The sequence below is a fragment of the Boleophthalmus pectinirostris genome, unplaced genomic scaffold, assembly GCF_026225935.1.
Source record: "Boleophthalmus pectinirostris isolate CB_2022bp ecotype Guang Dong unplaced genomic scaffold, ASM2622593v1 HiC_scaffold_2, whole genome shotgun sequence".
NCBI lineage: Eukaryota > Metazoa > Chordata > Actinopteri > Gobiiformes > Gobiidae > Boleophthalmus > Boleophthalmus pectinirostris.
Window position 1 is genome coordinate 21,748,904 of NW_026571152.1, and position 25,742 is coordinate 21,774,645.

At 40.0% G+C, this 25,742-nt stretch overlaps 6 protein-coding genes across 7 annotated transcripts in view; 2 read left to right on the plus strand and 4 right to left on the minus strand.

The window, feature by feature from the left end:
* The window catches only part of reln (reelin), a 92,736-nt gene extending 85,367 nt beyond the window's left edge, over positions 1-7,369 (plus strand). The window contains 10 exon segments of the mRNA XM_055155677.1: positions 14-120; positions 838-1,080; positions 1,143-1,318; positions 1,393-1,466; positions 1,539-1,700; positions 2,089-2,246; positions 2,743-2,962; positions 3,107-3,304; positions 3,435-3,533; positions 6,051-7,369. Of these exon segments, the coding sequence (XP_055011652.1) occupies positions 14-120; positions 838-1,080; positions 1,143-1,318; positions 1,393-1,466; positions 1,539-1,700; positions 2,089-2,246; positions 2,743-2,962; positions 3,107-3,304; positions 3,435-3,533; positions 6,051-6,147 (1,534 nt within the window). The 3' untranslated portion in view covers positions 6,148-7,369.
* A 353-nt stretch (positions 7,370-7,722) lies between these two features.
* bncr (bouncer) lies at positions 7,723-8,826 on the minus strand. Its single transcript, XM_020935323.2, has 2 exons — positions 8,693-8,826; positions 7,723-8,303 (listed from the first exon to the last, which is right to left on the minus strand). Exons 1-2 carry the CDS (start codon positions 8,698-8,700, stop codon positions 7,916-7,918), a joined length of 396 nt encoding a protein of 131 aa, XP_020790982.1. The 5' UTR covers positions 8,701-8,826; the 3' UTR covers positions 7,723-7,915.
* Positions 8,827-8,849: 23 nt separating this feature from the next.
* On the minus strand, positions 8,850-9,815 carry LOC129409470 (protein Bouncer-like). The gene is made up of 2 exons (XM_055155676.1): positions 9,552-9,815; positions 8,850-9,474 (listed from the first exon to the last, which is right to left on the minus strand). Exons 1-2 carry the CDS (start codon positions 9,572-9,574, stop codon positions 9,033-9,035), a joined length of 465 nt encoding a protein of 154 aa, XP_055011651.1. The 5' UTR covers positions 9,575-9,815; the 3' UTR covers positions 8,850-9,032.
* A 96-nt stretch (positions 9,816-9,911) lies between these two features.
* Positions 9,912-11,254, minus strand: LOC110169743 (small integral membrane protein 29-like). The gene is made up of 4 exons (XM_020935327.2): positions 11,118-11,254; positions 10,493-10,518; positions 10,320-10,422; positions 9,912-10,237 (listed from the first exon to the last, which is right to left on the minus strand). The coding sequence occupies exons 1-4, from the start codon at positions 11,232-11,234 to the stop codon at positions 10,184-10,186; spliced, it is 300 nt and encodes a 99-aa protein (XP_020790986.1). The 5' UTR covers positions 11,235-11,254; the 3' UTR covers positions 9,912-10,183.
* Positions 11,255-11,723: 469 nt separating this feature from the next.
* Positions 11,724-25,063, plus strand: pik3c2g (phosphatidylinositol-4-phosphate 3-kinase catalytic subunit type 2 gamma). Its single transcript, XM_020935225.2, has 33 exons — positions 11,724-11,852; positions 12,268-12,741; positions 13,156-13,235; positions 13,318-13,472; positions 13,804-13,918; positions 14,198-14,309; positions 16,198-16,268; positions 16,393-16,456; positions 16,935-17,060; positions 17,142-17,172; positions 17,270-17,450; positions 17,910-18,032; positions 18,102-18,230; positions 18,633-18,747; positions 18,824-18,957; positions 19,524-19,712; positions 20,031-20,124; positions 20,240-20,334; positions 20,485-20,665; positions 20,962-21,069; positions 21,325-21,417; positions 21,496-21,625; positions 21,704-21,840; positions 21,930-22,099; positions 22,606-22,762; positions 22,832-22,941; positions 23,020-23,191; positions 23,476-23,594; positions 23,666-23,762; positions 23,847-23,910; positions 24,007-24,086; positions 24,164-24,289; positions 24,388-25,063. Exons 2-33 carry the CDS (start codon positions 12,331-12,333, stop codon positions 24,544-24,546), a joined length of 4,128 nt encoding a protein of 1,375 aa, XP_020790884.1. The 5' UTR covers positions 11,724-11,852; positions 12,268-12,330; the 3' UTR covers positions 24,547-25,063.
* Positions 25,064-25,105: 42 nt separating this feature from the next.
* Positions 25,106-25,742, minus strand: part of LOC110169443 (1-phosphatidylinositol 4,5-bisphosphate phosphodiesterase zeta-1) — a 44,346-nt gene continuing 43,709 nt past the window's right edge. For both annotated transcript variants that reach the window (XM_055155673.1, XM_055155675.1), the window contains 2 exons: positions 25,453-25,602; positions 25,106-25,288 (listed from right to left, as the gene is read on the minus strand). In XM_055155673.1, coding sequence (XP_055011648.1) covers positions 25,206-25,288; positions 25,453-25,602 — 233 coding nt within the window. In that variant the 3' untranslated portion in view covers positions 25,106-25,205. The remainder of the gene's footprint in view (positions 25,289-25,452; positions 25,603-25,742) is intronic.

Genomic DNA, 25,742 nt, shown 5'->3' on the forward strand with positions numbered 1-25,742 from the left:
ATGTGTTTGACAGATTTGTGGAGTACTGGGCCAGGATTGGGAGTGAGGATAATATGACCATGTGCCACCGCCCAACATGTCGCAAAGAGGGAGTGCTGTTGGATTACTCTACTGATGGAGGTAAGCTAACAAGCACATGCCAGAACTCTGCTTTAGAGCAATCCCAGCAGTATGCTGTATACAGTATTGCAGTGTAAAGTGTAGTGGATCTCAAAAAAGCCCAGTATACTGCAACACAATACTCACACCAGATACCTATGCTTACATAACAAATACTCTTCTTGATTCCACTTTCACAATCTTACATCTCTCAGCATGTCCACCCCCTTTTACTATCAATGGGTTTTAATGCCTAAAGTCCTATGATCCAGATCCTTAACTCAGTTTTTCATTTTTCACCATTTTACATGTCACTACACCATTATAAATGTTAAGACAGAAGAGGAAGCCAAAGTGTTATGACACTAAGTGTTTTGACAATAAGTGTCAAAATGTGTTGGTTGTTCGTGTTGTAATAAAGGACTTCTAATATAACACTATAGAGTGCATTGGCTCTCCTTCCTGTCTTTTTCACAACACAGGGACTTTTGGAGTGTCTACAGCAAATCTTACTCTTCTGCCTATTTGATTGGTCTTATACTCACAGAGAAACCTTGGGCCTTGTAAAATGTTTGTCATGCACTGCAACATACATACCACTATTATTGTTTGGTCTTAGACCAGGGAAGAAGAACTTAACAAATTAACATTCACCTAAACCCCTTGTACACACAAGCAATTCATAACAGTGCATTTTTAATTAGGAGTTTTCTCATTATTTACATAACATCTTTTTAGGCGTGTCCTGGACACTTCTACACGAGATGGATTACCTCAAGTACGTGTCAGTGCGCAGAGATTACATTGTGCTGCCCGAGGGAGCTTTGACAAATGCCACCCGCCTGCGGTGGTGGCAGCCATTTACTATCTCCTCTGGACTGGTCTCCCCGAGTCTGGAGAGAGCTCAGTGGGCCATTGATAACATCTTGGTGGGTGGGTCGGACATCAATCCATCCATGCTGCTTGACACGTTTGATGATGGTAAGTAAACATCACTTGACATAAAAAGATTATCTGATCTGATTTGTTGTTTTGACTATCAGAGGGTGTTTCCCATGAGGAGAGCTGGAGTTTCTATCCAAATGCAGTGCGGACAGCTGGTTTCTGTGGGAACCCATCTTTCCATCTCTACTGGCCCAACAAGAACCAGGACAGAACACACAACATCCTGGCCACTCGGGAGCTCATAGTGCAGCCCGGCTATATCTTACAGTTCAAGGTTCTGCAAAGCTAATACTAAAACTTTTCACGCATATACACAAGCTATATGACATGAAGTTTAATGTTTTTCAGATTGTAGTTGGATGTGAAGCAGACATGTGTGAGGACCATCATTCTGTCTTGCTGCAGTATAGGAAAGATGCAAGGTACGTTATTGCAAGAAGTTATTAATGTCTTTATAATCAGTATTTTCTAACTTTTTAAACTTTTACCCCTAGGTCTGACTCGTGGCAGCTGGTGCAGTCTGAATGTTTACCCTCTTCAGTAAACAACGTCGGCTGTTCTCCTTTCCAGTTTCATGAGTCCACAATCTACAGTCCTGTGAACAGCTCAACATGGACAAGAGTCACTGTCCCACTACCAGACCATGTCTCTTCAGGGTACACACACACAGATGTTGGGTTTCCACTGTTTCGTTTCTCTACTCGGGGACATTACATTGATTTGCATTCATTTATTTGAGAGTGATCCTACCCTTATTCTTACTTTACTACTTACCTAACCTAAACCCTAACCTCTAACCTTTTGAACCACTGAATATTAAATTATGCTGTTGATCTAAGTATAAAGTGTTTTGTTCCAATAAAGGAGATGAGTCCCCATGAATTGAGTTCATGTGATAATATGATACATACCTGTCCACCTTTTTAGTACCTGTCCACGTTTTTAGCAAAGTTTTAAGTGCAATAAGACGTGTAAAAAAGCTTTCTTTCCATTGCATTTATTTTCATCAAGTTAACTTCTTTCCTTTTTTTGGTGCACATTCAGAGCCACGCAGTTCCGCTGGATTCAGAAAGAGGGTGTGGGGGAGAGACAGAGCTGGGGAGTAGACCACGTGTACATTGGAGAGGCGTGTCCAGGGCTCTGCAGCGGCCATGGGTACTGCACCAGCGGGATGGTCTGCATCTGTGACGAAGGGCATCATGGTACGGCACCTCAGGCTTATTGTTTAACAGTGTGGGGGCAATTCAAGACCACTGATCATTTATTTTATCTAGAAGACAATCACATCCAAATAATGAAATAAAAAACGGTTGCAAATTACAGCTTATACAAAACCATACACAGTAGATAAAATCTTCCTGCTAAGGAAGTCCTAACCAAGCCTAGCTCAAGATTTGGAGACTGCTCCTGACAGGTTGCCCCAGTGGCACTGAAGGATTTATAAAATTCAGAGGACAAACTTCCGTAACTTAATTCACCGTTTTTTTTTATATAATGGATCTTCAGATTGTTTTTCACTCAGGTTTGTGTTATGGTGTATGTGCTCAAAAGGCAAGGACACTGCTCTGTGATTAATGCCAGACTCAGAGTTTAAGAACAGATAATTAATCTCAGGAGTCTCTTTATTATTTTCTGGACCAGAGCAGCAATTTGTTGATGTAATGTCTATATTTTCTCACCACAGTTTTATTCTCTCAGGTGATGATTGCTCCCTGACCAGCACTGACCTCCCCAGCTCTATAAAGGATAACTTTGAGTCAGGCAGTGTGTCTCCGCAAAGCTGGCAGCTGATTCAGGGAGGCGGAGTGGGCAATGGCTGTGGACAGCTTTCCCCACATGCCCATGGAGACTCGCTCTACTTTAATGGCTGTAAGATGAGGCAGGCAGTTACTAAACCGCTAGACCTCACTAGGGCCAGGTACAGGTACTACCAAAACATATCAACTTTTTATTAACATGCACATTTAATATTACTTGCAGCCATAATAAATATTGCATTTCTGATATATATAGACCGATTCTTCTCTCTAACTATGTCTGCCTCTTCTCTGTCTCCTTACAGTAAAATCATGTTTGTGCTGCAGATTGGCAGTGTGGCACAGACAGACAGTTGTAACATAGCACTGGACCAAGCAGACACAGTGGACCGTGCAGTTTTATTACAGTACAGTGTCAATAATGGGGTTAGCTGGCACGTCATAGCTCAGCACCAGCCCAAAGACTTCATAAAGGCCCAAAGAGTCTCTTACAACATTCCACTGTGAGTACCAACCATAGGCCTGTAAATGTATATATATAACACTTAGTTATGTCTTAGGAGTGTATTGGCAATGTGTAATTTATGACTGTAATCTGTTGTCGTCACTAAAATATGTGTTTTGCCTCTTCAGAGAAGCCAGGGTTAAAGGTGTGATGCTGCGATGGTGGCAGCCGCGGCATGGCGGTGCAGGACATGACCAGTGGGCATTGGACCATGTGGAAGTAGTTCTGTGAGTACTTCATTTCCCAACGACCCCAGGCCTCGACTGGCCCCTACAAAGCCCCTGATCTGCTCCTTTCTGCCTCAAGTAAAGAGCAACATTTTCACTCAAACACAGGGATTTTCGCATAGTACACGTGCGCAGTAAATGCTTAACTGGCTGCATTATTATATGGGCTTTTGTCAAGCAGTGGCTTGCAGCTTTGGGCTTCAAGCCCTTATATTTTCAGTATCATGCAGAAGTCGAACATCTTACATATGGATAGCATGTTAAAAACTGTTAAAATGCTAAAAAATATTTATAGTTTTTAACATCATGGTATATATTCCAAACTTTACTCTGTATTCTGCATTGCACTGAAAATGTGTTGCTTCAGCATATAGTAAATCTTACATACAAATGGAAAGCATTTTGAATGAATTGTCTGCATGTGCTATGGCTATGTCCTAAAATGACCCATGTCTCAATGGATTAGATGATTGTTATTACCAGTGCATTTCAAATAAAGACTGAGAAATATATTTAATAGCACATACATATAGACAGACACATAAGAATACATGCATTTTGTCCCAATCTGCCTGAGCTGTCCCTGTTAATGTGGCCATGACCTGTTCCACCTGCCTCCACTGCCTGGTTTTCAACAGTGTCTGCTGTAAAGAGTCACATGGTCCTCACACTGTGCTCTGTTTATTTCTCTCTGTTACCACTCCTTTACACCACTCCTCTTTTGCTATGGCCCAATTGTTTGATTTGCCCTCCTGCATTCCTTCCTTGCTTATTATGCACTCGCTCCTGTGCTTGTAATACATTTTATCCACACAATCCACGGACTCCTCTTCCTTCAACACTTGCCCTGTTTCCTTCAACCTTTCTCTCTCCGCACTTGTGGCATGCCATCTTTGGGATGCTGTTCTATATTCTTTTTTCCCAACTGATTGCTGTCCCACTCTTCATCATCCTTTTCAAATGTCTCTCTATCCCCTATTACTCTTGACTCTTTGGCCTTCTCTTTTTCTCTTCTTCTCTTTGCTTTGGCCCAGCCCCCAAAGGCCGGGGCTCTTGCCCTCTCAGACCTTTCTACGGGACAGCAGTCCTCTCCTCCTGTCTCCCCCCTCTCGCGCTCTAACCTCTGCTCTCTTCTGTATTCTGCTCCCTCTGGCATGGCTGTAGTGTCAGGTAAGTTTTCGTCACTTCCTGATTGCAGCCCTCCTTCACCTTATCCCTCTGTTGTCCTTAGCAACCCTGACTCATTTCATTTGTCACAGACCCTCACCTTACCACAATCATGTTCACGCCCTCGCTTTGATCAGTGCACTGTCGCTCTATGGGCGAGCAGCCGCCCACTGTCCAGGTGGAGGCAACACACAGTGACAGCTCTCACACATGACCATACACCCAACTAACTGCAGTGTACTACTTAAGGTGTGACATAATGTTGGCAGGACACTATCTTCTGTGTATCTGTCAAGTGTATATAATTGTACTGTACTAATCTATGTATTTTAATGTGTGATGGCGTGCATCACTATATCTGTTGACTTTGTTTTTGCTAATGTCCCAGGCAGTGAAGAAATTTAATCCAGTATATAGATTATATGATTTTGGTTTCGTTGAGCCAAAGCACTGATTTACGTCTTTGTGCACCAATTACTGCTGCAAGTGATTGCATCTGGTGTCATTTTTTTTTGACTAGGTCCATTTTGTGGGGAGTTTAACTTGAGTAAATCTTACTCAAACACTCTGCATGGCTTTCTGCAGTAGCTCTGCCCCTACGTCACTCATGTCTGTCCACAGACAACATGAAACAACCAGGAGCTGAGCCTCACTGCTTTCGTCTCCACCACACCATACCAATTAACAGACACACCTCCATGCTTCCACCTCCTCAACATCAGCCATGACACACACCATCCTTTACCCCGCCCCTCCCAACCCCACGCTTCACAGAGGCACCTGCCTGCTCTGGCTGCTCTCCTGGCTCACCGCCACCGCTCTGCTGGATGGAAGAAGCAATAACAGGCTAAGCAAGCGCAATCTCCTGCAGCTCTTTTGTATTTAATTTCAAACTCATCCCCTCCCAATCCTGCACTTCGATGGCTTTCATTTTTTTCCAAGTTTTTTTTTTCTTTAGGAAAACTGGGGCCTCAAACACTCATGCCTGAGTTGCCCTCATGTTGGTGGTAGTGTGTGTGTCATGTCCTGTATCTTGTCCGTGTCCTGCAACATTTAGTTAGCCCTGACACATGTGCCTTGCTTTTTAGATAACTCATATGTTAAACATACACACACTTTGTTTGGAGTAGAGTAGACTACCATTTTTAAATCCCATAGAATTGTCGAGAGTTTGAGGTTTTGACTTCAAACCATCATCTTCATCAAGTAGCAGCATGAAAAGTAGTGTATAGAAGCTGCATTAGTTATTCTGGCTGCATGGCAAGTGCATGAGAACAATTACATTTTAGTGCCTTAATTCTAATGTCCAATACTGCTCCTTTCCCTTTTACTGTGTCTTTGTCCCCCCAGCACTCGCAAGCAAAACTACATGATGAACTTTGCCAGACAGACCGGCCCGCGCCACTATTACAGCCGAAAGAGGCGGGCACTGCGACTGCACGCCTGAACCTGTGCTGAGACGGGATTCGCCCATTGACCTGCCAGTCACCGCAACCCATGCACACCCTTATTACTCCTGACAACACGTTTGCCCTGCTGAGTCCCATCCACCACCTCCTTGCCTGTGGACTCCAGTCAGCTATACCTCTTCACAAACCTCCTCTGGCACTAAAGCAGGCTATATTCAACCAGTTTACACACCAGCCGTTCGCAAGCACACGGGTCGGTGGAAGAGCAAATCAGAAGAAAGGAGTCGAGCAACCATTTTGTTTACTTTTTTCCATGGATGGTCAGGGTTTCTTGTTGTTTTCTAAGTGTTGCAATGTATAAACGTCCCTTGGCGGTTTTTCCTTCTCTGGCTTACCCCACCTCTCCCCCCTTGTTCCAATCATATCCTCCAACCACACTGTGAATTTCAAAAGTATTATCACTGCTGAACTTTACCAGCCAATAGGAGAACTCCCATCTCCACTGAGCCGCTGAGGGAGAGGACCACTCCACTGCCAAAACCATAACCGTCCATAAGTGAAGAAATGGCGATACAAAAAAATATAAAAATGATTTCTGTGTTGTTGGTGTTTTGTGTGTCTGTGGGTTATTTACGTGCTGAGTTGACTGTGCTGTTCTCTTTGTTTGTTTTCTACTAATTCATATGTTTTTATGAAGGGAAGGGTTGTGGGGCTACTGGGTTAAGTTTCCTTCAGAGCTGGAGCGGTTGGATGTAGGCAATGGTGGTACAAGCCCCACCTCCTTGACATGAAGGAACTCAAGAATGATTTGCACGACATGGAAAGATGAAAAATTAGAAAAAAAAAGACTGACAAATGTTTGTTTTTTATCATTTTTTATATATGTTGGCTCCCGAGAATACAGATATTTATGGTAAATGGTTCTTCACGTGACCTATTTAAAATGCACTGTGCGTGAAATCTGTATGTTTTTTCTAGTGTTAAGTTATTAGGCAGTCGAGTCCGGCTCTCAGACTGCACCATGTCCCCTCTCCCCTTGACTTCTCTTGTGATGTTGGCCCCAAACCCCAAAGCCCTTGATCTCTCTGCTGATTTCTGAAACCTGGAGGTGAGGCTCTATTAGTGTTGTTTTTTGAAGTCTGTGTAATATGGACCCTCTACCCTCAGTGTTACTCCAGTATAGCAATCTCCTGTATATATATGTATATCCACTATGGGGAGACCCAACAGCCTTATAAAAGGGAAATAAAGACCTGTCCAAACCTCAAACTGTACCTGCCTCTTCTTGCAAAATACACGCACTTAGGGTTGTGACCCATTGTGTGAGTCATTTCTGTTTGTTATTTTGTTACAATTACCGTAAAAGGAAAAATGGAAATACAATTTCTAAATCTAATTTTCACATTTCACTTTACATTATACTTATTGTTTTATGTGCAAAATGTAGTGCAGTAGTTAACAATGTAAGATTTCTTTTATATATGAAAATGTGTCTCCTTAACCACTGTATATAAAAGCTTTAGGTTGTGGTTTAGCACATCCTGTTTTTGTCTCAAAATATGGCCTATATGTCACTGAAAATATAACCTACAATGAAGTATCAAATGCTTAAGTAAAATGGTACATGTTTTTATTATTTCCTATAAAATTCTTAAAAGACATTCAATTTACAATACAAATGATAAAATATTTTCTTTTGGTTTCAGTTGCAATCAGTGCTTCAGCATTAGTCAGTGCTGAGGCTGTCAAATCAGCACCAGTGCAAACCGGTGCTGTTTAATATATTTTTTTTAAAAGTCCAGATTTTTACAGTCCTATCAGTGTTAGTGACCGACCACCTATGATAATGAACAGTGTGACGAAGTTGGTTGTGATGCCTGTTCCAGAGTTACAGTGGGACCAATCGCAGCATGAGTAGCTTGTGTTGTATATGGCTCCCCTCAGGCTGATCTTTTTCACTTGTCCACACTTTTCCAGAAGCATACATCCCCTGTGTACGAGTCCGTTGTGGGTCCCGTAGCGACCTTGAGCCTTGTAGCACACCTCTTTTGGGGGGCACTCGGTCACCACGAGCTTGAACGTCCCCTGTTCCTCCGCGGTCAGGTACGGGCTGAAGTAGCAGTGCAGGTTTTTACAGAGCAGAGCGGGCAGCATGAGGTAGAGCCACAGCAATGAGATATGCACGGCTCTCTGTCTGCAAGGTAAAAAATAGATGTTAAAACTTTACTTAGAATGTGTTTTTTTCTGTATTACTCTTTTGGTAGTAGATTTCAGATTGCTTCCCGAGTATTCCAGGACTTTTTTTAGAGACCTATTAATGCCTACGCAAATAAAATGACACAATTTAACTTGACTGTATGAAGTGATATACAACTTACTTCTCTTAACTGTTTCAGGGTATTTTGCAATTTAAGTCTGGACACGCAAACTTTTGCCATTTGATTTTTCAATTACGCCCCAGAATTGCGCTTAAACAAGACTTTGCGCTTCTGCCCAGGTGTTACCAGTTAACTTTAAACCATTTAACATTTATCAAACATTTGATACAATTTCTACAAGTATACACCATTAAAACAGTTTTACCTTGACATTGTGAAGGTTGAGTTGGCAGACAAATCCTTCTAGTTCTTCCTCCTAAAATATGAGACCTCTCTTCTGTCTTTCTGTGCAGAGAAAACCACACCCCTCCTGATCATTCGTAAAGACCACCCCACCAAAAAACTGCTAATAAATGTCCATATATGGTGATAAAAAGCATTTTATTCATTATAATCAAGAATTCAAACCAGAAAGGATGGCTGACAGGTCCACCTTTAATTATCTGGCGCAGCAAAATTCATTTTCATCATTATGCACACATAAAATTAAAAAATGTTCTGGTTGAGCGCCTTTGGATACCAGGCCTCTTCCTGTAGTTTCCATGTCATTCATTTTCACTTTTGAACATTGGTGGCGATGTATAATTGGCACACGAATCAAAAGGCTCCTCTTGGACAACCGAGATCGTAACACTGACGCTCCTTTCAGACATCGGCAAGAAGTGGTTGCACGTGTCTTTGCAGCAACAGGTGTGACTGACGTTGTACCTGACGCCGAGACGGAACTGGAACCCATGGGACCCGCAGAGATGTCTTTTGATGCATCCCTGGGCGGACACGACCTGGATGGCACCGTGGTAGCCATGGGAGTTAGCGCACACCTCATCGGGCAAACATCGGGTGGTAATGAAGGGGCACGGTTCGGGTTTGAGTTGCAGTGGGCAGTAAAAGCACAGCAGCGTGTCCTTCCGCAGAGATGGGATAGACAGAGGCGTGGTGGTTAGCAGGATGGAGAGCAAGAAGCAGCCCGGGACCACTACGCAAAAACTTACCAGAAGAAAAAACATGTATAGTTAATAACTGTACCTTAAATACTTGAGTGCATATTTAATTATTGTGTTCACCTTTGTGTCCTGTGTAGCCACATCTTTTCTTTACATAAACTTACAGAGGAAAATGGAAGACTTTGGAAAAAGAGGAAACGCCACGCTAATTTTCAAATCGAATCAGGTGCGTCTTATATAAACGCACATTTGTGAGATTTGATCGTTTCCTGCCATACATAACACGAAGATTAATAGTGGCGCATGTAAAACGCTTGCTACAAAGTATGCTACAATATTTGCTGTTAGAAATGTATCTTTTGAGCCTAATGAACAATAAAACAACACTGCCATCTGCTGTCCAAGTGGCGCAAATGAAGCTTGCCGACACGGGCTCCCAAACTTTTCAGGTCACAACTTCCAAAATAACATGCAAACATATTAAATTAAATAGCCATTTTTATTTCCAGTTACTTTTTAAGTAGTTTATTCCAATGTTTTCACTTTATAAAGTCAATTAAGAATAAAAGAAATTAATAAACCTATGAAACATGAGTAAGATAACATATATAACGTTTTTATATTTTTGTTCTATCTTGCACATTTGGCCATCTTAAAAAATTGGATGAAAACTAAATTTGCCAAAACCTAATAAAATTAAATATTGTCACAAAGGTGTTTCTTCATTTTCATATAACATCTCAGTCCCAGAGTCAGTTTCCTGATTCAGAATTAAGAGTTAGACGTCCATATCTGTGCAGTGGTTCCTAAAGCAAAAAATAAATAACATAAAACAATATTAATACTGTGTAATTTAATGTTACTTTTGCATGTTTTTCAGCGACTTGCCTTCTCTGTCTCATCTTCACTGCCGTACTGTAAATCATCTTCATCTTGTTCTGCAGGGTCATATGTGTACATGGGGATCAGCCTGTGACGCAGCTCATCAGCCCTGGACATAAAGGTAATGTCAATACACTTTACTTCAATAAATGTGATCTCAAATGTATTCTACAACTCACAGATATCGACTTTTGTAGTACAATCCCTGAAACAAAGTAATGCAATAATTAGGGAGTCAACAGAAGTGGAGGAACCTGTTTGAATCTTTAAAAATCACACCTTTAAACTTTCTATTGAGTAACTTTTCTGTTGGATGGCCTGCTACCTATTTGTCTCCATACAGATTTTATTGCTTTGCCTGGAATGCCCCACAGTATGACTTTAAACTAATCCATCCTTATAGAGACAAGAAGGAGCCGCCACTAAACCCAGTTACAGCTCATGTTTGTGGAGAGGACCCTGCTGATAGTAAGAATGTGTTTTTATATGAAATTTTGAGCAATAAAATTACCTAAAATACACCTAAAAAGAGTAAATACACCTTAGAAAAGTTGAATATCAGAGTGTGGAAAAGTTACATAGTGCAACTTTAAAGTATTGAAGGTGCTACACAACTTGAGTCTTTAAAACAAGTACTTTAGTAGCGCAACAACAATCTTCAAATACTTCTAGCAGTAAAATTGTTACTTAACCACTACTCTACTGGCCTTTTCCTCTATTATACAACCTGTCAAATATGTTAGCACCAAGTTTCTGTCCACCACAGCATATTGACTTTCCTTTAAACGCTTGAATAGTTCTTACCATTGCCACCACGACCAGCATGACCAGGACAATGGGGATGAGAAGGAAGTAAGCATGGTCATTATTGTGCGGTGATGGCGAGACGTACGGTGTCGTATGGTTCAAATAGTCCTCCATCTATTCTTCATAGGCCCGGCCACTCTCTGTGCCCCTACCAACACCTCAGTGATACATTTAGTGCAGGGTGGGAGCTGCTAATTCCACAGAAAACCAAAGGCAGGGATCTTCAACACTCTTCATTTTCTCCTCCTTCACATCAGTCACATCAGTATTGTTTCAGAGCAAAACAAGTGATTGATTCCTGTAACTTTAAAGTGCCCGTAATAGTTGGAGTTGAAACGTGTCACTTACAGAAAAACAAAGCTGAACCTGCTCACTGACATTCCAAAGCCAGGAGTGGGTATGGTGCCACATGGACCAATTTGTGTGCTATTTTTATTGGACACGTATTTGCTTCAATATTACACAACTAAATCAAATTATGGATAATTACTTTCTCTTAAAGGTACAGTGTCTTATTTCTTGAGTGGTTTGATTGACAGGTCTATTGCTTTTAAAGCCACCGTACTTGTATGTATTGTCATGTTTCCACCAGCAGAGGTCTTAATGTTTTGACTTGAAGGAAAGAGGAGGGGCTCCAGAGGTGAGGTGGTGAGGAAATGCACTCTGCTCTGTACTAGTCTAACCAGCTCAACATGACGTTGGACAGGTCACCAGGGACCTTTGTGTGTTGTGGTAAGTCTAGACCAAAATTGTATTCATAATTGTTTGTCAGATTTTACATTTAATTCTTCTGGACTTTGATTAGCTGAAAAGTTATTCAGAAGTTGTATATGTTTTACTTTCACTTTTGTAATACTGTAGCTTTAGGGCTTTATGTTAAAAGCTAAAAAACTATGAAACGAATTCTCTTCTCTATAAACTGTTCTAAAAGTTCAACAAATTTGAAAAAAGTACAAATAATAGCAAGGTGAAAGTGCCTCTTGAAGAAAAGACTGGTGTGAAAAGACTTGTGTTAAGAAGTGAGTTGAAGTTTGTTAATGATTAAACTAGCATTCTAGGCTGCAGATTGTGCCGGGAAACTTTAGATATTTGTCAAATGGCAATGCTTTATGGCCAAGAACTGTTTGATCATCTGTTTTTGTTTTAGGCTCAAGGAGCAGGTGAAATGTATAACAAGGACTTTTAGACTTGCTTTCCATAAGGTGCTATAATGGATCCAGCCAGGAGGCGCTGTGAATGGTTGAACAGACAGAATGCAGAGGTCTCAGACGAACCCCTGCCCCTCAGAGATGATTTAGAAGCACAAGGACATTATGAATCTATTGAAGCATTTCCAGATAATGAGGAACACATCTACGAATCAACTATACAAGGAATCATTCCCCCAACCAATCAAAGACCAATACCAAAGCCAAGGAGCAGGAGTACAAGCAATCAAACACAGCAGGCCATCAATGGACTGCAGAGGACCAGATTTTCAGAATATTTGCCCGGACGACAAGGAATCCCCCCTCCGCCTTTGCCCCCAAGAGGACCCCTCCTCCAAGCACGCTCTGCAGAATCAAGAGAAGAAGCGTTCACTCCCAGATTACCCCGGTCCAGGACAGAATTTAATGTTCACGTAAGTGTTGCAATTAAGCCATTTACACTGGTGGATTTAACAACGTTTACATGTGAAACCTTTCTGTGTAAATTGTACTCATATTTCATTAATAATAGTTTAACAATCCATATGCACCCCTACATGAAAAAAAGTGTTTGTCATTTTACGTTGACTGCACATTGAGAATGTCTGATATCGTCTGATCTCGGAAGCTAAGCCTGGTTAGTACTGAGATATGAGGCCACTGGGAACACCAGGTGACACAGTGGAGCAACAGTGCGTACTGTTTGCACTTTAAATATACTATTAAGTTGTTTGACCCAATTTAATAGAACAAAAATATTATACTACTGTTAGTAGAGTAGGTATTTTCTCTTTAATGTCACAATTATGTTAATAGCATTACATCTCTTTCTTCTTCAATGAAACTAGGATCCATGGACTATAACCCTGGTAGATACTCCACAGGGCAGCACCAAATCACTGTCCACTTTTAGTTCATCCATCTCACAGTAAGACACCGTTTTGCTTATTTCACGTGTATGAAATGTTGACCAGGAAGTCTATATATATATGATGTTTATCATCTTTCAGACTGATGTCACGTTACAAACACACAGATGAGCACAACACAGGCATTGTGTGGGCTCGTCTGTCGCACATCCACCCAGCGCTGCTCCAACAGGTGGAGGTCACTGTGAGCGTGGCTACAGACTGGGACAGCCACCAGCTCCCCTTCCCCACTCCAGGTAACACACACGCACTAGTTATAGAATATAAATGCAATTTTTCTGTGTTCAGTGTGTTTTATATTAATATTAGGGATGTACCTCTTAACGACAACAAAATAGGTAAAATTAAATGTGTACAGCAAAAACACCTGTAATGTAAGACAGACACATTAAATGTAATAGTGTGGAACATTCCATGGAGACAAGCAGGTGGTTGAAAGTTATAATGTACCTTTTAAAGCTAATGTTTCTCATATACATTTCATGACACATACTTCATTAGATTCACTGTTCTACCACTTGAGACTTGTTGATTATATTCAGACTCTAAACTCTGGTCTGTTTCCAGTGAATCGAACAGTCAATAGTGTGATTGATGAAGTCTTTACTTTGTTGGACATCCCGCGCCACGCCAACGGCCGCTACGTTTTAAAATTGTGTGACTCTGAGGAGTACCTCCATAAGTAAGTCAATGTCAATGTAGCTGAATAATATGGATGCACTGTATATTGTAAAATAAAATAAATATTATGAAAGACTAGACTTACTACAGCTCTTCAGAGCAAGTTTTTTTTTTTAATGAATTCTCTTCTCACATTGCTTTGAACAACTGAAATTAATTGATGTTTACCATTTACTTATAATGCTTTGCATGCTGTATCTTTGGTAAATTTCTCTTTTTTTCAGTTCATACACTAACAGTGCATTGATTGACTTGACTGCATAACTTTCTTTTGTGTCAGTGAGGAGCTCTTGGGAATGCACGAGACCATTCAAATCTATGGCAGGTTCAACTACATAGTCCCTCTGCGCTTACTGCACATTAACGACTTCAGGCACTGTCTGGCCCGAGATGTGAGTCACTCCTATGGCATTATCTATGTTGTGTTTTTTCTTTAGTGAACATTTACCATAAGAGGCTGGCCTGGTTTCTCCACATGTTGCACCTGAACTTGGCACAGGGCCAGTTTATTACGATCAGGGTGGGGGTTTTACAGCTGTACATCAGTTGACTTTGTTCTGTTTACCCAGTATGCTGCCAGTGTTGCCATTAAACAAGAGCAAGAATCAGATTTTAAGTGTTCAAAGTCCATCTATAAAGCCCCAGGATCTAAACCTTTAATATTGTTATTCCTAATTAGAGGTGTGCAAGATTGACAAAAACAAAAATAATAATATCTAACATAGTATAAGATATAATATAGGAAATAAGGACATATAATAATAATAATTAGTCATGTATTATTGGTTGAGTACCCCTAATTAGAGCCAGGTAATATTGACAAAAATAATATCCTATAATATTATGGCAAAGATACTGATATGCATACAATGACAATCCATCAGAAATGTGCTAAAAATGCCCTGGTTTAGGTTCCAATACTGCGTAAAAATTAATTGACTGAAAAATTAAACATAAAAAATTGAATATCGTTTATATACTTTTACATTTAAGATGGTAAATTTATTTATTTTTATTAGTTATATACTCTTTTTCAGCCTTTAGTTTTTATTAGAAACAATATTCTAACTTTGCATACCTCCAAATTAGACCTGAACAATTTTGAACAAGCATTGCATTTGCGGTTTGGGATTCAGTTCAACGTTGACATTTGGGAGAAGACTGAAACACGAACACCTAATCATTACAAGAATAAAATACATTTCAGAATATGTTTTTAGAGGTCTGAACTACAGGGCTCGCAGATTTTATACATAAGACCAGATATTTCGTTTTTGCAGAGGAAATAGGGTCTCCCCACGCTTACGTCACAAACCAGGGAGACGTTTGGAAAGATGTGATTACAACATCCGGTGTAGTTACCAACAATGGGCCATGGATCTATTAAAATAACACAATGGGCTCACCTAACGTTAGGATTATTTTAATAGATCCATGGGGTGAGCAGATGAGATTGGCTGAAATTCAGGACAGGGGTAAGGTAGGAAGGTGTAGGCTTGGAAATGTTAATGCGTTCTAAGTTGCTTTTGTTTACAAACAAACAGAAATCACATTAACTAATAAAAACATTGAGATTTAATATATTATTTTGTTTACACAAAAAATTGAAAAAAATAACATAATAAGAATGTAAACGACAAATCGGGATCTTGAACCCAGAGCGTCTGCACTAAAGACTACAACTTAATGTGGTGAGCAAAACTACATGAAATAGAGGAAAGCTTTGTTGTGGCTCTGCCTCACCTGCCTCTCTTGGCTCCAAACGCGGTGGCTGCTGCGTACTGTCTGCTCGCACCTTCAGTCAGACGTGCTTCCCTGGAGGCTAGTACGCCTTGCGAACAGAGCATCTAGAAGCCATGAGGGGCTCTCTATGAACAGTTTTAAATGTTTATCAGGAATAACTTGGTATTCTGTTTGTGTAATTTTCGGGACATTTAGGGCTGGATTCGGGATTCAGGACAACAGCTTAGATTTCGGGACATCTGGTTGCCCTATATTTAGATGAAGAAAACTGGGCCTGGGAAGTTGTAACACAGATCTATGAGTTGTAATCGCATCTTTCAAACATCTTTCTTATGTTTGTGACGTACGCGTGAATAGAGCCTATTGTTACTTAAATAAAAGCTGTTGTTGTATTTTGCTAATTGCATCACTTCAAACTGCCATTTTGATCTAATAGCGACAAGCCTTGCAGCCCTACTGTAAATTAAACTTTATTTTTTATATATCCACCTCTACTCATAATTGGTTTCATTCATTAATAAACATTTCTGTCACCAGGGGGAGGATGACAGGACACCTTGTCAACTCTTGCAGTTTTTGCGTCCCGGCTGTTTCTTCAACGTGAGCAAGTAAGTGGCATGAGCCTGATCTTCCTGTGTCAGAGGGTCATGTGTAAACCAGTTTGTGTTTGCAGAAAAACAGAAACAGCTCTCCTCTTTCTAACTGTGCATTTAACTTTTGCTTTTGTCACAGGTTGAGCCTGCATGACGTACTTGGTAATTTCAACAGAGAGGTGGCAACCTTCATGAAAAGACAGGTGAGTATTGACACAGAATCTAAGTCGGACACGTCACAAAACTATAAGGCCATCATACACCAAATATGATGTAAGCAGGGGAAAAATATATGTGAAATGAGTTGTGATGGCAAGATGACTTGGTCAGAGCCTGTTTTGATTTGCAAGAGCTGGGTACCTGCTCTTCACTTTCCACACGTTATTGCTTTGCTTCAGTTTGGAATGTTCAATAGTATGGTTACTTGTCAGTTCTGTTGAGACGTGTGCCAGTTTTTGCTGAAAAGAGAGAGAAGAAAAGCACCTGTAATTAGATGAATGAATGATGGTTAAAAAGAACACTCGAGGCAATGCAGTATCATGGATACCAGCACCTTTTAAAATGTATTGATGGTTTTGATAGAAAAGAGTCAGTGGATACATACCATTATCTTCATTACAGGAAATTGTCTTGAATAATGTGACTACTTTTCTCCTCTTTGTGTCTTTTTGACCTCTCCAGGCAGGGCTCAATGTCCATGCCATCGTAGGCCGTGTCCGCACTATCTGTAATCTTCTGTGTGGAGTCTCCACCCAAGAACTGGAAGATGCCATTGGCATGATCAACAGGGTTAACCCAGCACCCATGGTAACAAATCACACCATTGTAGTCTATAACAGGGAATGCAGGAAATAAGCTGTCATATTTTCCATCTTTTTACTATTTTAGAGTGCAGAGGAAATATCTCAGTGTGAAACTGGTGAGTGTGAATACCCATTATTTCATTCATAACTAATCTCCAGATTTTCATGTTTCCTAGATTTCAGACTTTCAATTTTCATAACAAATTTTTGTAGCTATTCTCACGCTGCACAAGGCCCTTCAAAGAGTACTGCAAGTGTTTTTTGACAACTTCCAGTCTGACTTCAGGGGTCTGGGTGTCGAATACAATTTACAAAGTTGTGACATTGAACAAACAAATGATATTCTTAAGTTCAATGTAGCAGCTCTTTACAAACTACAGCCTGCTTGGATGAGGTATGCCTTTTACATGTAGTTACACACACACACACACACACACAGACAGACAGACAGACAGACAGACACACAGACACACACACAGACACACACAGACAGACACACACACACAGACACACAGACACACAGACACACAGACACACAGACAGACACACAGACACAGACACACACACAGACACACAGACACACAGACACACACACAGACACACACACAGACACACACACACAGACACACACACACACACACAGACACACACACACACACAGACACACACACACAGACACACACACACACACACACACACACACACACACACACACACACACACACACACACACACACAGACACACACACACACACAGACACACACACACACACAGCACACAGACACACACACACACACACACACTACATATTCTACTAACAAACTTTATCTGTGAAAATTTTTCCTTTTATAGTTTTGAGAGTTTTTCCGTGTCCTGTGACTTGGTATATGTAAATACAAAGATTTGTGAGAGCAGTGTGTCAGAGAATATAAGCACTGCGTTGGCCTATGGAACCAAGATCCAGTGCAACAGACCGTGAGTGAAATATCGAGTAAGATTACTCCATTTGTATTTCACAAATCATTTAAAGTTGTTGCGTTTTAGCATGGTGTTCCCGGTTCAACTGAAGAACCTCCCTTATGAAAGCATGCTGAAGTTTCGGCTCATGGCCTCAAAAAAAGGAAGGACTCCAGAGCTCTTATGTTGGGCTGTGCTGCCACTTTTCAATAACACGTAATATTTGTTTTACTATTTTCCTTGAAGATGCATTATGCAACTTTTCTGTTGAAGTATATGCCACCTCCATATAGATGTTATTGTTTTGCCTGGAATGTTCCACACTATGGCATTGTACAAACAGCTGACACTACCAGGCTAAGTTACAGGTCAGAAATGTGGTGAGACTACCCCATTTTAGTTTAAGAATTCAAGTTTTCCAAGGCATTCCTTTGAGCAACAAAGTAGTTTCATAAATGCAAGATGGATGAGTTTAATGCGTTACTGCAGAACATTCTGGGCAAAGAGATAACTTCTTCAAAGGGACAAACAAGGCCCTTACCTGAAAAGTTACACAGTGCACCTTTTAGCATTTCATTATGTGCACTATCATATTCCCCTGGTCCCCTCTATGTGTAGGTCTCTGATAAATGGGACCATCCTTCTGAGTATGTGCTCTCTGACGGAGCACCCTGCACCTCCCTCCCCTGCTCTGTCTGACTCACACAGACAGCCCATGGGAGTCCTCATACAGGTCTGTTCTATCAGATGGTGCTGCCCTCTGGTGGTGAAAATTAAGTTCTCAACACCTGACATTGTTTTCTCTTTAGCTTGAATTTTCACATGAATTTGAATGGACATTTCGACGTCCTTGGGCACTGCCTGGCTCCTCGATATTCACTCAGCCCTGTGAAGATGTCAACAAGAAAATGCAAGAGGTGTCTATGAACCACTGTCTCTGCTTGTAAGTGAACTCAATCATTTTCTTAGTTATTTTATTGTGGAAAATAATTAATTTACTAATGAACATAATGAAGCAAAAGTAGTAAAGTACTGTACTTAACTATACATTTTAGGTATCTATACTGAAGTAAATTTTAATGTAGATACTACATTTACTTTACTACATTTGAGAGCAGGTATCTGTACTTTTAAGTATTTTTTGTTATAGTTTGAGGCCTTCTGAAAAGACTGAAGGGTTTATTTTTAATGTTCATAGTTTGAGCAAACAAAAATATACAAATGAACACAGCTTGAAATAGTTGTTTCTATAGAAATCATTAGATCTCAAAATACTTTTTACTATATGTCAATTTTTAAACAGTTACTTTAATACTTGCTTTGGTAGATTTTTTCATGTGATACTTTTACTTGAGGATTTTTTGCTCTGGTAGCTGTGCTTTTACTTAAGTAACAACATTTTGTACTTCTTCCATCACTGAATAAATATATATATAATATATAGGTAAATTAATCTTCGTTTACTTGACTTTTTGGTGTGATTGTTTCTAATTTCATCATTGTTTTTAGCTTGACTCCAAATGAAAAAGCGTTTCTCTGGAGCAAGCGGTACTGTGCGGACAAGGGGAACACCTTCTTGCACCTGTTATTGGGGGGAGTGGAGGAGTGGAGACCGGAGAATTTAACAGAGATCTACACGGTGGTAGATAACTGGCCCATCCACCTGCCCGAAGAGGCTCTGTTCTTGCTCAGTGACAAGTATGCTAGAAAAGTCAATCAGTATTTCATCTTTGCACTGTTTTCTCCTTACAACCTCTCTATATAGCTGAAAGAAATGCATATCTCTATACATATCTATATGATTTAAATTGCCATGTTTCTTTATTTTTACTTGTACGAACATTTGTATAATTATGCCTTATTTGACACCATCTTTATTAGTTTTGCTACGTATTTTGAAATTATTATTATCATTTATATTTTTGCTCATATTATAATATATTGTGATGTTCCCTTGATTAGTATAGATAGTCTAATCAGATTATGTACAATAAAATAACATCTGCACTTTTTCAGCTTTCATGACCAAACTGTACGAAAAGCAGCTGTGCATTACTTTAAACAGATTCCAGACAGTGAACTAGACAATTTTCTGCCACAACTGGTTCAAGTAAGCAAGCCTTTATTATTTCAGTCATTACTAAATGACCTTGTCTGTTTGATTGAGTTCTATGACATAAATCAATCAGTGGTTGGTTGTTTTCATTTATTCTTGTTTCATACAGGCTTTAAGAAGCGAGTGGGAACTTGATGGACCTCTTGTTATGCTGCTCTTGGAAAGATCTGTCAAAAACATACGCATTGCCCAACAACTTTACTGGTAAGCACCAAATTAAAATCATGAATTATTCAAAATGTGATATTGTCCTGAGACTTGTTTTAAAATTTGGTATGAGCAGTTTTCTTAAAGCGTTTGATATAGTAATCCTACTCACTTACACATTATGCTTTTTGTATAATTGGACACTAGGTTGCTAGAAGATGCCCACTATGACCCTCATTACCAGAGCTGGTTCAGTAAAGTGCAGGCGGCTCTACGGCACTGCTGTGGTCACACCTTTAGAAAGGAGCTGGAGAATGAAGCCCGTTTGGTCACTCTGCTCACTCACGTGGCTGATAAAGTCCGTCTGGCTGACAAGAGCAAACGCAAGGTCAGTGCTCAGTATCGGACAGGATGCTCCATACATCCAGCGTTAGATTAAGGCAGGTCAATGGCACATATTAGTTACCTAGCCCAACATTGTAAATGAGAATAATTCCTATGTTTTGGTTTGCTGTGTTTGGGTAAAATAAAGGTTAAATAGGGTTAGGGTTAGGGCAGTCATCAAGCATTGTGAAACAGCAACAGATCACACATGTAAGGAGCAGGCTTGTGTTTGGCTGGTGTTTATAATATGTTTGTCATTTTAACACTCAATACATATGGTGTGTGTGTTTTATTGTTCAGGGTATTTTAAATGGCGAGAAGTACAGGATTGAAGAATTCTTTCAAAATGGGACAAGCTGCTGTTTACCACTAGATCCTGCTATTCATATAGCAGCAGTGGATATAGAGGTAAAGACAAAGTACATATATACCACATGTATGTATATATATATATATATATATATATATGAGTATTTTTTATTATATATTTTAAATTAACTAATTAATTTATGTAAAGAGACATTCTGAGGACACTCCATTCAAAACGATTTAACATTTAGTTTAAAATTGTTAACTGTGATCATTTTCAAACCCATGGACATCAACAGAGTAAGCATTTGTGTGTCTGTATGTGTGTTTCAAACGCTGTCTTTTATATTTGAGGCCTGCAAGTTTTACAACTCCAACGCAGCCCCTCTCGGGCTTTCATTCATCTGTAGTGACCCTCTTGCCAAGAACGTCAGCATCATCTGCAAAGTCAGTGCAATAGTTGTTTTCATATCATTAAAAAAAACCTGCCTGCTAGTATCTTACGGTGCTTTTGTGTGCTCTTAGACCGGAGATAATCTGCGTCAGGACATGCTGGTGCTGCAGATTGTGCGTATGATGGACCATGTGTGGCTTGAGGAGGGACTGGATATGCAGATGGTCACCTACAAGTGCCTCTCCACTGGCAAGACTCAAGGTCAGCATGTTGTGATGCAGGCTTTTTATTCATTTGTAAGCTCTTTGTATAAATATCTTTTCATTGTGGTGTTTCCAGGTTTGATAGAGGTGGTCCCAGAGGCCGTGACTCTGGGAAAAATCCATCAGGAGTGGGGTTTGAGTGGGACCATGAGAGATGACACTCTGGAGAAGTGGTTTCATATGTTGAACAAAACCCATGAAGACTATGAAAAGGTTAGTATCTCTACTCCCTCTGCTGGCTACTATATAGTATAGTATAGTATAGTATAGTATTTACTCTGTCTTAATTTTCCTGTTTCCAGGCTGTGACCAACTTCATTCACTCCTGTGCTGGTTGGTGCGTGGCCACTTTCATCTTGGGCATCTGTGACCGTCACAATGACAACATCATGCTGAAGAACACTGGCCACATGTTTCACATCGACTTCGGGAAGATCTTTGGCAATGCACAGAAGTTTGGCAATTTCAAAAGGCATGTGTCTAAAGGTCTTATATTACACACAATTGACTTTTGTGAACTTTAAGTTGTTATAATGCTTTTACCTCATCAAAAGCGTGTTGTGTTTTGTTTCATTCATACATGTTTGACTAATCCTTCATTATTAGTCTGTCCACATCTCTAAAGTTCAAAATGCTCTATTCCACCTTGTGATGTCAATGCTGTGATGAAGCAATAGTTTTCAAGTTAACAGCTGCTATTTACCTTTTATTCAGTGTAGATTAGCAGTTCCTGTGTTGAAACAAAGCAAATGTCTTTTTAAAAACAAAGTGCAGCACTTCCTGTATTGAGTGTCTTCTGTTTGAGAGAAAAACTCCTCTTAAATATGTAGGATTTGTGTGTTAAACATGTGTATTTAAAACAAAACATTATAACATAACCAGAACATGGTTCAATATCTGCCCTTTAATCTACTCAATTAGTTGTTTTAAATTTGTTCATTTGTATTGATTAAATTTAGGTTTTCATTGGTTTTGCAGGGACCGCTCACCATTCATCTTTTCCTCTGAGATGTGTCACTTCATCACATGTGGAAGAAAGAAGCCTCAGCGCATGCATCTCTTTGTGGATCTGTGCTGCCAAGCCTACAATGCCATTAGGGGGCGCTCTGCTCTTATACTCAGTCTGTTGGAGCTGGTAAAGCCTGAAGACCATGTGTGGCATTACTTTATATTTACATATCTGACAAAATACTTTTGTTTTCAGATGCTTCATGCTGGAATGCCTGAAGTGAAAAGCAATAGTGTTCTTCAGTTTGTTCAGAACAATCTCCGGCCACAAGACACCGACCTGGAGGCCACATCCTTTTTCACAATGTAACTGTAACGACAAACACTAAACAAAGCCATTCAAATATGACCTCCCAATGATGTTTCACATTTCATTTATTATAGGAAGATTGAGGAGAGTCTGAAATGTATGTTTGTGAAGATCAATTTTATGACACACGCATTTGCTCAAGGGAAAAAAACTGGTGGTGTAAACAGTGAAGGAGGCGGGCCTTCCACTAGTACGAACATCCAGGATGCTGTCATTGAAAATGTTTTCTCTGAAGGCAAACAAGTGGTAGGTCTCTTTTTGTCTATGGGTACTTTTTCATTTCTGGATGAACTGTGAGCCCAGAATTATAATGTTAAATAAAAAATAAAAGCATAAACCTATAGACAGCATGGGGGCTGAGTGGAAGACGGCACTCCACCAACCCAAAACATGCACAATAGGAGTAATCCTCCAGTTAGGTAGTCCTGAGACCTATTTTAACACTATCATCACTGTATGTCAAACTAAACAATTGTAACTTTTGTTACTTTGTTACTATTTTATAGTCTAAGTGAGTATTTTGTTTGCAGCTCTTTGACCTAAGAATAACTATCGATGATGGTTACACTGTGAGGAAAATGACATTTGGACAATTTGAACTGATCCACAAAAGAATTCAGAATCTTTTTATTGATTCAGCTCTGCCACAGTAAGTTGGTATAGAGTTTCTTATAAAATGTAACCGTTTTAAACTGATTTGCATTTTGGTCTTGTCTCTAGATTCCCCTCTTGGTTTCAGATGTCCTTCACACCTGCCAGAAAAATGTCCCTGCTCAACAAGTACTTAAAGCAACTCTTTGAGGGACCCTGCAAAGGGGTAAGCAGCTTTTTACTGGGAGACATTAATTATACTATATGGAGTATATCAATAATGTTTTTGTCTTTGTTCTGTTCATTGTAGAATGAATATGTGTGCACACTATTCATGGATGGTCCTGAAGAAGCCCAACGAACTCTTAACAGGGGTAATTTTCTTTGATACAAAATGATGTGTAACTAAAAATGATATACCATTTGTCTCTTGCACATGTAAAAATCTCAAATGTACAAACTGTTTGTAGAAGCCCGCCCTCAGATTCAGCTAAATCTTACTTATAAAGACAGCAAGCTCTCTGTGCTGATCAAACACTTGAAGAATATTGTAAGTTTTAAATATTGTGATTTAGAATGAAATTTTAAAAAATCACTGCTGACATGTTTACGCTTTATTTTAATCAGAAAACCTCCAACGGCACAAGCCTCGACACTTACGTGGTCACACGGCTGCGACCTGATCCACGTCTGCGCTCCAAGAAGAAAACTAAAATGGTTCGCAATAATGGCAACCCCACATTTAACGAACTGGTACTGCACTGCATTTCCAATATTAAACCATGTATGATGAACACAAAATAGAATTCAAAATGACCTAAATACTGCATGTGAAATGTTTACTTTCACAGATCGAGTATGACAACGTGCCTGCCAATTCAGTGTATGGGATGGTTCTGGAGGTCACTGTGAAGAGTAGGAAGAAATTTGTGGGTGCCACAAGCATTAAACTGGAAGAGGATTTAATGAACAATGAGCAGTGGTTTCCACTGGGCAACTGTGAAGTCTAGTGACAGGATGCTGCACTATGGAGCTTTGACCAGCAGAGGGGGCAGCTACACCAGAAGAAGTTCATAAGATACTGAAATCCTCAGCTATACAGGACTGATTTGTTATTGCCTTTATCAAAAACAACATATTTTCATTCCACAGTGTAACTCAGGCTGCTGATTTTGACCCACACTGGAACTCTGAAGGAAACTGTTTACATGTTTATTCTTACTACTGTGTTCAATCAAATGAAGTCATGGACTACCATATAATATAAGTGCTGCTGTCTAGTGTTAATGAAGTGATGCAGAGGTGTCCACTCCACAGCATCATGGACACTGTCTGCTCAGTGTTTGGGCCATGGATCTATTAACATAACTTGGACTGTTATTTTTTTGGTTTGGACTGAGTATGACGTTGACCATTGGATTTGACGAGAGATGGGGAGGGCTTCCATTTTACCCTTTCCCCAAACACTAGACTATATTATTTTGGGTGTTCTTATCCAAAAAGCAGGCAAGGTCATGGATGTATATATTATGTAACATATACATAGTTTTAAAATGCATTTTCTGTCATTAAAAAACAAAACAAATAAAAACTATGACATGGTTTGTTTCTGTTTTGATGTTGCTACTTTAGGCACACTTTGCTAGGTTTTCGTGAGTGAGAGGGAATTTTATGTATACCATACAAAAACAAAAAGAGAGGCTGGATCCAAGCTGCTCCCATCCCGGGCTCGGAGGGGCACCCAGCGGTAACCTATTGGGCCAGAAAAAGAAGTCATGAGTCATTATTGTGTCTCATACAAGTCTGCTCATCAATACTGCTGACACGCCACATGCATGTAATACAGTAAGACTCACAAAATGTCCCTTGCTGTAAGTGAAACCTGCTTTAACCTTGGTTTTACCCCACAGGCTCACCTTTCTTCATGCTGAGGAAGGGCAGGGTGTACTGGCCCACAAACTCACTGCTGAAGAAGCCGGTCCGGTCCCGCACACAGAAGCGTACCAGGCTCAGCTCCGGTATGGTGATATTAAAGGTCATGACTGTCCCCCAGTACGGACTCAAGGCTAAAGGGTCATAAAACCACACAAGAATCACCATTCACTTCATTATGTGGGATGCTTTTATACTTTCTCATGTTATTGTTTTTATACAGCACTTTTGAAACAATATATGCAACATTTTGAGGATGTTTGCACATTCAAAA